This window comes from Phasianus colchicus, chromosome 6, assembly GCF_987193195.1.
Source record: "Phasianus colchicus chromosome 6, bPhaCol1.hap1.1, whole genome shotgun sequence".
NCBI classification, from domain to species: Eukaryota; Metazoa; Chordata; class Aves; order Galliformes; family Phasianidae; genus Phasianus; species Phasianus colchicus.
In genome coordinates, this window is record NC_143441.1 from 47756223 (window position 1) to 47769494 (window position 13272).

The 13272-nt window shown below is 45.9% G+C and overlaps 1 protein-coding gene across 1 annotated transcript in view; it reads left to right on the forward strand.

Moving 5' to 3' along the window:
* Positions 1–13272, forward strand: part of ACVR2B (activin A receptor type 2B) — a 94402-nt gene that overhangs the window by 73799 nt on the left and 7331 nt on the right. The window contains exons 3-9 of the mRNA XM_031607790.2: positions 720–829; positions 2131–2282; positions 4101–4244; positions 5286–5429; positions 6285–6433; positions 11061–11175; positions 12211–12349. Coding sequence (XP_031463650.1) covers positions 720–829; positions 2131–2282; positions 4101–4244; positions 5286–5429; positions 6285–6433; positions 11061–11175; positions 12211–12349 — 953 coding nt within the window. The remainder of the gene's footprint in view (positions 1–719; positions 830–2130; positions 2283–4100; positions 4245–5285; positions 5430–6284; positions 6434–11060; positions 11176–12210; positions 12350–13272) is intronic.

Genomic DNA, 13272 nt, shown 5'->3' on the forward strand with positions numbered 1-13272 from the left:
GGAGGACGTGTGGAAGTACAGAGGGAAACCTCAGTGCTAAGAGAGCTACCTGGAGAATGGGCAAATGAGAAACAGGAGAGCTGCAGCCTGAATTCCTTACAGGCTTTTGTGTGGGTATAGGATTCTTTTAAAGGAGAAGGAGGTGGCACTGCAGATTAAACTCAGAAGGAAAAATAAAAACCAAAACAAAAAGCCCTGCAGCTTCCCACCTGCTTTCAGCAATCAGAGGCGCTGCTGGTGTCTGGTACCCTTGTAGTGTGTAGAGTTAGGGAGCTGGGGATGCTTCTGCTTGTGAGAGCAGCCTTCATGCAGCCCTCTTCGTATGTGCTTTATAGCATCAGCTTTACAGCATGCCTAAATTCCCTTCGCCCTCAGCAGCATACGTGCAGGCTGCAGGAACAACACAGCTCAGGGAACGAGGCATCTCTTCATTGCTTTTCTGTTTCTCATTCACTTAGCGGAGCCTGCTGTTATTTATTACTTGCCATCTAATGCCTTCAGTACATATGGAAGCATTTGTTTCTTTTATGGCCTTTTCGAGGGTCCTTGCTATTCACTGGGGTATTTGAGTGCCAAGTTTCCTGCAAGCAGAGCCTGTGGAGCTGTGCTGGTGGAAGGGGACATGAGAAGACAATATGGGGGAAGCTCTGCATTTGCTCCCAAACATGAGTTGACTGACATTGTTTTCTCTCTCCCCTTTGCTGCTGCGTGTGATGCAGGCAAGAGTGTGTAGCCACAGAAGAAAACCCTCAAGTGTTTTTCTGCTGCTGCGAGGGCAACTACTGCAATGAGAAATTCACCCACTTGCCTGAAGTAACCGGCCCAGAAGGTGAGGTGTGCTGTGGATGATGTGTTGATGGGGGTTTCTTCATGTTGACCTGATTTGGGTTGCTAGATGTTGATCACAAACGCATACCTGACAGCACACGAGTGGTCAGCTGGTTACAAAGGATCCCATATACTGGCGTTCCTTAAGAATAGCTTTTTAATGTCGTTTCTCTCTGGTTGAAGTATACTGTACCACCATCTCATGCATCAGCAGAGAGGATTTGGTTCCCTTGGTTTGCAATGGGCTCGTAGCAAAAGCAAGCACGCAAGGAAGAGAGCAGTGTAACTCACACAAGGTAGATCAAGACACAGACTCATAAAGGCATTCTGACACCTTCAATAATTTTCATTTCACAAGCACCCGAAACCTTGTTTTATTGGCTAAAATGCAGCATTTTGTTGGTCTGGGAATTAAAAGGAAATGGGTATTTTTGGATATATTTCAAGAAATAAATAGTCACAGCAGGTTCTTCTTTTGAGGCTAATAGAAAAATGATTATTCCTTTTGCTGTAGGCTCACAAAGGTATCTTTCAATGAAAATTACTAAAGCAGGTGTATCTTTTCTTAGGATGGTTTCTTTTGCTATCAACTACCTGCATAGACTGAGATATCCCCACAAACCATTATCAGATTTTCCTAGGCTTTCCTGTTAGGTTTTTAATTGTTTACATGATTTTTATTATCTCCTGTTATTAACGTACCCGTAGCAACCTAGTAGCAAATATTCTTTCTCTCACAGTTTTTTGTTTTATTTGGCAAGTCTTGCTATTTTTTCCTTCCCTGTCTCCAACATAGCAACATGGCTCCATTTAGTATTCCCATTGTTTGTATCTCAACTGAACTGATGTAATTTGGAACAAGAACTACTGTGGGAATAGTGCATTTGATTGTGGCTCTTGCAGCATTTTGCTACAAACTGACATCTTGTCAATCACTGTACAAGGCAAAGCAGCACTGTGAGGGATTTCGTGTTTGCTTAATATCTTCCGAAGGGTTAAGGGAAGGAAATTTTATGTCTTTACGTATCCCAGAAAAAATGCCCGTCTTAAATAAAGATTAGAGGGAAGCTCAGTCCAAAGTGTATGATCTGGACCGTTGGATCATTCGTAATAGCAATGTGGAAAAGAGTAAATGATGGAGTCTTATAAATTCTGTTGGATGCAGTGAGACATAGCACTGTGCCTTATAGACTTCAGAGTAGAAGAAAGGACGGTGTTTAATTATATTTGGACAAGTAGCTGATGGTGTGTTTGCACATCTAAGAAGTCCTTCCCCTCGTTTACCCTTTTCTTTCCTTACAGTCATATATGAGCCGCCACCACCAACGCCCTCCCTGCTTAACATCCTGGTGTACTCCCTGCTGCCCATTGCTGTCCTGTCAGTGGCCATCCTCTTGGCCTTCTGGATGTATCGGCACCGCAAGCCTCCCTACGGGCACGTTGACATCAACGAGGTGAGGAAGAAAGCTCTGGGTTCTCCAAGTTGATCCCCTCTGTTTGGACTTTATGGAGGATTTTATCACAGAATTATGAAGTGGTGTGATTTGGAAGGGATGCTAAAGATCATCTACTTGCCATAAACAAAGACTTCCACTAGACCGTGTTGCCCAAAGCCTCATCCAACCTAGCCTTGAGAACATCCATAGCCTCTCTGGGCAGCCTGTCCCGCTGCCTCACCAACCCCCTAAGGATAAATTCCTTTACATTTAACATTTTCCAAGCGGCCTAACTATTCTTCTCCATCTTTTTGAAGTCAGCACTATAGTAGGCCCTATGGCAGTGCTATGAGGCTGTTGGGTTTTGACCAGGTTATCATGATTTCCAGAATTCCAAAGGGATGAGTTACACAACCCTGCTTGGTGATTATTCTTTCCTCAGAACTGTCAAACCCATTGCCTAATTTCAGCTAACTTTGCAGAGGAGTAGAAATTGTAGAGATAACTAAGTTCCTACCAGTTTTATGGGGTGAGAGGAGATGTTTTCCCTATTGAAGCTCAGCTTTTATGAGCCATCAGAGAATGCATGCAGAAGGTCATCCTCACAGCCCAAAGCTATCAAGAACTGGTCTTTGCTGGCTCTGCTGTGCCCTGAACCTTCTGATCTCTTGAAAAGGGACCAGCAGCTACCTCTGCCTTCCTCCTCCACCCTGTAGGGACCATACTGTGAGCCTTGCAAATTGCAAGCAGATAGGAGAGAGCTCCAGAACCAGATGTAGATAGGACTTATGTTGTTCTCCCATTCAAATGCAGAGTTTAAACAGATGCTATCTTTATTACGCTGATAGACCTGTTTACTGCCCATTGCTAGGGCTATGGGAAGCATCCTTGATGAAGTGCAAAGCAGCTGGAGGTTTTAGGTGTATTTTGCTGTTGAGTCACAAAGATGAAAAAGTTCCTACTTTTGGCAGGAGGCAGCCTTGAGGTCATCAATGTTTTACAGCCTAAAATAGCTCTTGCTTTGAAAACAGTAGAGAGTTCAGGTTTTGCCAGAGGATGACAGGCAGAAGTTTGACACACAAAGTGACACTTGAAGGCATAGGCTGTTATATATGTTCCATACAAATACCTCATAAAGCAAAATAGGGAATTTTGTGCTGCTCTGGCTGTGAACAGCACATCAGTAATTTGTAATAAACAGTATGGTGACCTTGTTCTCTTCCTTGAGGGACATGCAGAGCACTCTCAGATGGAGGGTTTGGATTTTGGTTTGTCCTGCGTGGAGCCAGGAGCTGGACTCAGTGATCTTGTTGGTCTCACTCAACTTGGGATATTCTATAATCCTTCGCACCTTTTGCCACACACCACCTCTCCATTTCCCTACAAAGACAGGCTGAGGGCTTTTTCAGCCTGGAGAAGAGAAGGATGCAAGGTGACCTCGTTGCAGCCTTCCAGTACCTAAAGGGAGCCTATAAACAGGAGGGGAGTCAGCTCTTTACAAGGGTAGATAATGGCAGGACAAGGGAAAATGGTTTTAAGCTGAAGGAGGGAAATTTAAGGCTGGATATCAGGGGGAAGTTCTTCACAGAGAGAGTGGCGAGGTGCTGGAACAGCTGCCCAGAGAGGTTGTGGATGCCCCATCCCTGGAGGTGTTCAAGGCCAAGTTGGATGGGGCCCTGGGCAGCCTGGTCTAGCATAAAATATGGAGGTTGGCAGGGGGGTTGGAGCTTGATGATCCTTGAGGTTCCTTTCAACCCAAGACATTCTGGGATTCTGTGATTCCCCTGCTTTGTTTTACGGTCCTGCTACAGCTTATGATTGCTGTTCTCTGTGCAGGACCCCGGCCCACCACCTCCTTCTCCCCTGGTTGGCCTAAAACCTCTGCAGCTCCTGGAGATCAAAGCCAGGGGACGCTTCGGCTGCGTGTGGAAGGCTCAGCTGATGAATGACTACGTAGCAGTGAAAATCTTCCCAATTCAGGTGAGAAGGGCATCACCATCGAGCTCACCCAGGTCTGCTGCGCCAGTGTTGAGATGCTCTGAGTGCCCATGGAGGTGTTGTCACTACCATTACAAAGACTGGAGGAAATAGTTTGAGGACCTCGCCTATACTTTTCCCTGTGATATCTCATTACTAAATGCTTCCTGAAGTAGTTGTTGCAAGAAGGGCAAACAAGCACATTTTGAATCTTCAGGTTTTTAACGCTGCTGCAAAAGTCCGTGTTGTCAGAGGTTGGACTGCAGTGCTTGAAGTGCACAGGAAGGACCAAAAGCTTAGCTTTGTGTGTCCTATCCAGGAAGGCTGTAAACCCAGACCACAACCTAGCAAACAGTTTGTAGCTTACAGAGACACAACCCCGGTGCTGTGCAAGTTCACTGCACTGCAGTGCGTCTGTCAACTCACTTCTTCCACTTCAGGAAACCTTTGAATGCTCCTGGCTTGACTATTAGGAATTGCAAATAGAAGGAGTAGAGCAATCAAAAGTCAAATGAAAGAGGAATGATTGAAACGTCTTTGTGCTCTTTCGCTGTCTCCTTATTTGTTAATTTTTTTCTCCCTGTATCTGTTGTCATAGCATTGCTAAAGGAGATTTGTACATCTTCTGTCCATGCCAGCTGTGACCTACTAGTAAATATTCAATACAGTCTAGATTGGATTTGCAGTCGTAACAATTACTACAATGCTACAATGCAGAGCTGGGTGCTGTGTGCACAGGCTTTATTCCTTACTGCTTTCTTAAAAAATCTTGAGAAGTCTTATTTCTCAGTGAGGTTGGGTTTGGATCCCACCCCCCTGCCCAAAAATGAGGAGAATTTTGGAGAAGAGTGATTGGGAACAATGACTTCCATTCTTCTTCCAGCATCTACCCTGTAGGAAAATAGCCTCATTTCAAAGGGGTGCATCACATCCTAACGCTGAGGGATGTATTGAGAGGGACATGAGCAGCTCTGACTGAGCTGAAGAAGTGGTTTGCTTTAAAGGGAAGTGTGATCTTCGATGGTATGTTTCTCTCTGCTTTAGGATAAGCAATCTTGGCAGAGTGAGAGGGAGATTTTCAATACTCCTGGCATGAAGCATGAAAACCTTTTGCAATTTATCGCAGCAGAGAAAAGAGGGACAAACCTAGAGACAGAGCTCTGGCTGATCACAGCGTTCCACGACAAGGTAACGTATCGTTGCACATTCATTTGGGGATGGCACAGGGGTAGCTGTACTTGAAGCACAGTGTTTGGTGGCTGATATTCTCCCAGAAGCTCCCCCACTTGGTCTCCCCTTCTGCAAAGGCCCTTCCTTTAGCCTTCAAGACTTTCCTGCACAAACATCACATTAAGAAAGGTGGGACCTGAGGAGAGGGAGGGGGCACAATAGGCTGCACGCAGCTCACATATGCAGTGCTTGCCATCTCATAACATGTGGAGATGAGCCAGGGAGAGCTGGGGGTTGGGGCCATTGCATTCCCAACCCAGCCTTTGCAGATAGGCTCTGTGTTTGCTTTTGAAGCTGAGGGCATACCTCCTCTTTCTTGAATTGCTTTAGTTATCAAACATGACTAACACTTAAAATAAAACAAACACACACAAACCAAGGGTTGAGCCAGCAGCATTATCCCTCTGTTTAATCCAAGGTCTACTGAGTCAATCATTTCCACCACCAGTTGATACGATGCAACATCTTCTTGCACGCAGATATTTCCTCTTTCCTAGCCCTTACGACTTGTTCTTTTTGCAATTGTCCCTTCCTTCACCAACCTCCCAAGCAGATGAATAGATTTGGGACACATTTTAGATATCCATATACTTTTTGTGCTGTCGTGAGCCAGGGACTCAAGAATGCTTCTGGATTTTATTTCTTCTTCTTTTTCTTTTTTTTTTTTAAACATTTGCTAGTTATATTTTTTGCCTGTTAAATGAAGGTTCACATTTCTCAAGCACTCATTAAAACTAAATGAAACCGATGAGTCTGCACATCTGTCACATAGCAATGGCTGTGATTAAGAACATACAATGTCCTGTTTCTCAGGGCTCTCTCACGGATTATCTGAAGGGCAATATCATCAGCTGGAACGAGCTCTGCCATGTTGCAGAAACCATGGCCCGTGGCTTGTCTTACCTCCATGAGGACGTCCCGTGGTGCAAGGGTGAAGGACACAAACCTGCTATAGCACACAGGTACAGCCTCTTTCATTAATGCTTTTCAGGTGCCGCGTTCAAATGTTTGTGACCTCTTTGAAATGATGCTGTTAAATAGAGGAGGAGATTGTGGTTTGGGGAAGTAAATGCCTTTTATCCCAACAAATCCTGTGCCAAGACAGGAGTTTTTTTACCCACGTCTCAATGGAAAAGAGCTAGTAATCTGCATCTTGTCTGTGAAATAGTAAGTGTGGCTGGTGGTGGTTTACGGCACACATCTGAAGGGTGGGGGCTTCTCTCTGCCCTCACCTTGTCTTGATATATGGTGAAGAGGAGCCTGGTTGCTGCAGAATTTCCCTTGGAAGGGGTTGTGCTTCATAAATCACATCACAGAATCATAGAACAACTTCAGTTGGAAAGAACCTTAAAGATCATCCAGTTCCATCCCCACTGCCATGGACAGGGTTGCCACGCACCAGACCAGGCTGCCCAGGGCCCCATCCAACCTGGCCTTGAGCACCACCAGGAAGGGGGCATCCACAGCTTCTTTGGGCAACCTGACAACTTCTCTGGGCATCCAACACATGTATTTATGGAGTGTATTCTTTCCTATGTATGTATGACTGATAACTCCACTTCATGTCTTCCCACAGTTTCTGAACGTGGGTTCCAATAGAGAAAATGCAGAAAACAGCTGCCGTATGTTTTTGTGGTAGTTCTATGGTGCCTAAATCTTGCCAGGGTGCTGATGGGAGAAAGCAGGGGAAGGGGCCGTGCATCTGAGACCTCCTGGCTCACAAATGTGGGGACAGCAGAATCCCAGACGGAGCAACAAAACCATCTTCACTGCAACAGTGCTTGTTGTAGCCCTCTGTAACCCTGCATCCTTCTCTTGCCCTGGCTGAAGCATTGCTGTTTGCTGGTGGCACAGCAGGAGGGGAGTTTTCCAGAAGGGATTTGCGCGGGCTGTGCAGTAATCCACTGCTCTTCATTGAGGAGGGACTTAAACCCTGCACCCAGCTGCAGCAATTTGCATCTGATCGAGTGGGGCCATCTTCCTATAAGGCGAGATAATCTCTGTTTTTGCAAGGGTGTCCCCACGCACACTTCCCCCAAGATCTTGAGGTTGGTGGGAGCTGTGGGCTGGTGAAAGCCTGCAGCTGCCTCTGTGCTGCTCCTGGGGCTGACCCTGTGGCCCTGACATTTGTCCCCACGAAATAAAGGCAGCGGTGTATGCAGGAAAATTCCTGAGGGTGGGGAGTGGTGAAAAGCTGCAGGAAAGCTTTAAAGCAACAGATCATGCTCGCTAGTGTCCCCATCCATTTAGCAAATGACAGAAGATAGAGAATGAGCTCCTAGGGTGAGCTGAGTCCATACCTACAGAAGGGAGATTTCAGGACATAGCAGATTTCCCTTGGATTACCCCACTCTTTTGTATTAAAAAACAAAAACAAAAACCAAAAGCACAACACGGAATACTTTTTATAGCCAGAGATATTCATCGAATGGGTTAATATAATACGTGCAAAGCTGCTGGAAGGCCAGGTGGGACTCCCTGAGTCGCAGCTCTGCAGACTTTGAGCAAACTCAAAGGACTGTGGCCCCGGCACAGCAGGAGGTTATGGGATCGCTCCTCGGTGCTAAAGTGCCCCCACGTGGAAGCTGAAAATAAAATCTCTAGTGTCAAAATGGGGTTAACGCACAAACTACTTGTTGTCCGCTCACCCCTTGATTGAAGCATGATGCTGATGAATTTCTCATTTTCAGGTCACTTTCCTTTATCAGTGGCTGTTCTAGGAACCTTTCTAATGAGTGAAGGTGTTAGTGGGAACTGTTGTGGGTGTGGGTTGGATCAAGCCTTTCTCCCATTCCTTGAGACATTTGTGTTGAGATCATGCTTGCCAGCTTTGGGTGATTGTGGAAGGAAGGAAAATAGGGAAAAATGGGGAAATTTGTAGATATGAAGTTGGAAATTTGGAAAAAATGTCTTCTCAGAAAGAGTGGCGATGCACTGACACAGGCTGCCCAGGGAGGTGGTGGAGTGGAACACCAGGGAGGTCTTCCAGACACGTGTAGATGATGGTCAGTGGGCCTTGGGCTGATGGTTGGACTTGATGATCATAGTGGTCTTTTCCAAACTTACTGATTCTATGTTTTTATGATGGGAAAAATAGAAGCACAAAGAGAAATCCCCACATTCTGTGTCAGTATGTAATTAACTGCAGTGCAGGTAAACAGGAGCAGCAAGCGCTCCTGCAATGATTCTGGCTTCCATTTCACTTCACATGGGAAAGGTGTGGTTCAGGCAGTGCCGTGTCATTTCTGTGAGGTCCTGGCTGAGCCACAGCTTTGCAAGAATCTCGTGTGCAATCCGTACCATCCTGGAGGGTGTAATCCCCTAATGCCGACCGAGCAAAGTCGTTTATCCGTGTCATTAGGTGATGGCTGCTTTCTAAGCCTGTGGGGAAACTGCTATAGCATGGAAGCTGTCAGTCTCTAAGGTAGCATGTATTAGGTCATACATATGTAGTGGTGTTTTTATGTGCAACAGAGATCTACAAATGTTTTACAGGCTCTAAAAGGCTGGCTGTTTCCCTAGAAACCCCATGTCCCTAGGAGGCAGTTTGCTGGGGTTCCCTTCACAGCTGTAAGGGGAATAACCCACTTCCCCCACACTAAGCCCCAAGCCACAACTGCCCATCATGCCACGTTTAGCTCTCTGTGAGCAAATCCTTTCTTCTGATGTTTTAAGCTAAGAATGAGGCTTGGGTGACATGAGATGACTTTAGCACATGGTGCTTTGCACTGGTGTGCTGGCATTCAAGGCCACAGCCAGCAGTCCTCCTCTCTGGTCCAGCAGTTTCTCTCTTCCCAAGGAATTTTGACAGGTCGCTCTGGTGCAGAACAATTGTATCTGCCCTCGTTAATTATTTTATGCAGGCCTGCAATGTCCTGCAATCAGCAGGGTCACTGAGTGAATTGATGATAGGGAAATTATAATGCTGAGCATACAGGACAATTGCCATCTGCTGTCTAAGGTCTGTAATTTAATTATATTACCAAACATTCCTTTTCAGATGAAAATGCAGGAAGTCTCGGGAACAAGGCTGGGCTGGTCAGGCAACTCAGTGGGATCCTATCCCCCCCTCACTGGCTCCTGCAGGCTCACCTGAGCTGCCCTGAAACAACAGTGCTGTAGCTCAAAACTGACACGAATGTCCCTTTATAGTCATCTTCAAGCTGAGAGCCACCATCTCCACTTGCAGAGGAATAATTCTGAAAAATTCTGATCCTGGCAGCTCATCTCAGTGTGGGTTCACCCCCTCCCCTGCTTGCTTTCCAGCCCAGGGGAGATTGATCCAGCAATTAAAACATAAGTATAATAGATGACAACGCAGAAGTCTGCAAAAGGAGTGACCAGAGTCCCACTGGCATCTGCTAATTTCCAGGAAGATGTCATAGAATCATAGAATGGCCAGGGTTGGAAGGGACCTCAAGGATCATGGATCTCCAACCCCCCTGCCACATGCAGGGCCACCAACCTCTCCATTTAATATTAGACCAGGCTGCCCAGGGCCCCATCCAACCTGGACCTGAACACCTCCAGGGATGGGCCATCCACAGCCTCTTTGGGCAACCTGTTCCAGCACCTCACCACTCTCTCTGTAAAGAACTTCCCCCTGATATGCAACTTAAATCTTCCCTCCTTCAACTTAAAACCATTTTCCCATGTCCTGCCATTATCTACCCTTGTAAAGAGTTGACTTCCCTCACAGAATCACAGAATGGCCAGGGTTGGAAGGGACCTCAAGGATCATGAATCTCCAACCCCCCTGCCACATGCCACCAACTTCCCCTCCTGTTTGTAGGCTCCCTTTAGTATTGGAAGGCTGCAATGAGGTCACTTCGCAGCCTTCTCTTCTCCAGGCTGAATAACTCCAACTCCCTTAGCCTGTATTCATAGGGAAGGTGCTCCAGCCCTGTCTGTGTTTAGTAGAGGCATTTGGATTATGCTTTTAGTGGTGTTTTAACTTTGGGTGAGCCCCACGCAGTCTGACAGTTGGACTTGGTCATCTTTGTAGGTCCCTTCCATTTGGAATGGAATGGGATGTATATATAGGCCTGTGCTTCTTCGATACCTTTTGGAGGGAATGGGAGGGATACAGAGAGAGGGAAATCTTACTCAGAGTGCAGGTGAGAAACTCACTGATCATCCATCTTGTCACCTGTATTTTGTTTTGAGAGTAATTTACCCAGGACTTCTGCTGTCTCTTTGTCCCTCCTGAGGGTGTGCTTTCTCTCCCTCCTTTGCCCTTTTGCCATCCCTGTGCCCTGTGAGGGGCATCTCAACAGGGTTGGAATGCATTCCTCTGGTAGGCAGGGCTTGAGGATGCTTGGGGTTATGTGCCTGAAGTGCAGTGTGAGCTCCTGCAGAGAGCAGGAACACAGACCTTCACATCACCCTTGGCTCCTAACCCAGCAGCACAGGGCTGTCCTCTTGCATCTTACAGACACCAACACCAGGGAGCAGCTGGGGAAGGAAGGAAGAAAAGAGCAGATCCACCTAGGGATGCTAGACCTAGAGATTACAGTGTGGTGCGTTGCACTCTGATTCAGCCCCGTGCCATAATAAACCCTCCCAAACCTGCCTCTTATCTCTCTGTAGGGACTTCAAGAGTAAAAACGTCTTGCTGAAGAACGACTTAACGGCAGTGCTAGCTGATTTTGGTCTTGCTGTACGGTTTGAACCTGGAAAACCTCCAGGGGACACTCATGGACAGGTAATCATTATCTTTCAAAATTACATTGTAAGAAGTCAGGCCAGCCAGAGCTCCACCTGTGTGGGAGTGGTTTGTACAGGTGCAGACTGGAAGCTGAGAGATCACCTTCATTGCAGGTTAGCTCCGTGTAGCTTTTCTCATTTTTGCTCCCTTTCTTTAGATTTTTCTAGCATTTTCCACACTTTTTCACATCTAAGCTTCCCCTTGTCCCCACTTCCCTAGGTGATAGCAAAATCAGATGAGAAATCCCTGAAGAAAAGCTTTAAAAGACATTTCAGTTCCCATGTTTAAAAAGTGCTTTTTGCCACATTGTGCTCTTCCTTCTCTACGTCACAGCCTACGGTTCTGCCACGTACATCACCATGGGTATCCAAGGAGTTCTGTATGGCTTTTCAGCTAGAATGAATGCACCTAGATGTGCATGATGGTGAGGAGAGGGCATCCTTTCCAAACCAGGGCTGAGTGGACTTTGCAGGGTCTGTGCTTTACCATTCCTGTGGATGCAGGAGGCTGGTTTTATCCAGGACACTCATGCCTATACTTTTTCCTACCAGTTCAGAATACATCAATTTTATTCTTCTTTTATATATTTTTAGTGAGAGGGGCTTGAACTTTCCATGACTTCAATAACTGAGTCTGCCTTGACCTCAAGGTGTCGAGCCTGTCTCCAAGGGCAGTGTTTTCTCATGCAGCGTGTGCTGCTGGAGCGAGATGCAATGGGATGCAGAGGATTTCATCTGCACTCACCATGCCTCGCTGCATCTGAATTAGACCTATAGCATACACTGAATGTGTATCACACACACAGTCATCATGCACTTTGGCTTCTTCCTTCGGTTAGCTTATGTAGACTGAAGTGAACCTAACACGAATCGATGTTAGAAGGCACAGCCCGCTTTTGGTTGTTTTCCAAGTGAGGTGCAAATTTAGCAGAAGTAGCCTACAGGCTAATGAAGGCAGATGTCATTCATCTCTGACCAACAGAGGCTGACGGGTCCAACTGGATTTTAACTCGAGCTGTTTCTTTCTCTGCAGGTGGGAACAAGGAGGTATATGGCTCCTGAAGTGTTAGAGGGAGCAATCAACTTCCAACGGGACGCCTTCCTGAGAATAGACATGTACGCAATGGGACTGGTATTGTGGGAGTTAGTCTCCAGATGTAGAGCAGTTGATGGTAAGAATAAAGATCTTCTCTGCCCCGGGGAATGGCTTTGTTTCAGCATGGTTTGCCGGCCCACAGAATGGCCTGGCTCTGTTCAAAATAAATTAAAAATCAATGCCATGTTTTCATTAGACAGCTAAGTTGTTTTTCATTTGCTTGTTTCTTAATGTAAGCTGTTATTCTCTGTGGTTAAGAATCTTTGTGGTGTTCAAGTCTCAAAGTGCTTCTTTTAATACCGCAGTGTTCTCTTTCTCAGGGTTTTTATCCTAAAATGATGCTGCAAAATGGGATTTATTTTCTGTCCGAGTAGCACATCAATCCTCTGGTGAATCCTTGCCATTTGCAGGACCTTGTTCTTGGTCAGAGAAGTTGCAACTCCTTGTGACAATATGGGCACTCCACGCTGAATATCAAGCTCATGAATTAATAGTACATTACCTGGACTTCAAACATGAATGTTAATATTGTAGTAGCACTAAGGTCCTTGTTTATAATCAGGATGTGTACCTAGGTATGTGTTTTTTCAAAAAGTTCCTGTGGATCATGTAAAATGCCAGCAGGGATGAAGGGGAGTTAAGCTTAACCTCACAAACTCTTTTAATTCAGAAGTGATACTGTGCAAATTGCATCACTTCACTGTGCAGATCTGTTGCATCGTTATGATCAGAATTGTCTGCTGGCTTCAGTGACAAATAGTCCCTGTCTTGCAGTAAGTGTGATTTCTAACACAGTGTTCTCAATTCCTTTTGTTAGGATAGGTTGTGAGTGTGGTGTGACTAACAGCAGGTTTGTCTTGGTGATCACTAGAACGACTTGTTATAGCTTTGATTCCTCTTTGAAGATGAGGAATGGAAGGTCACAAACATTATTGTGTTGTCTGTTGGAACAAGCATTTCAGTTTGTTTCACTGACTGGCATTGTGCCAACAAGAAGAA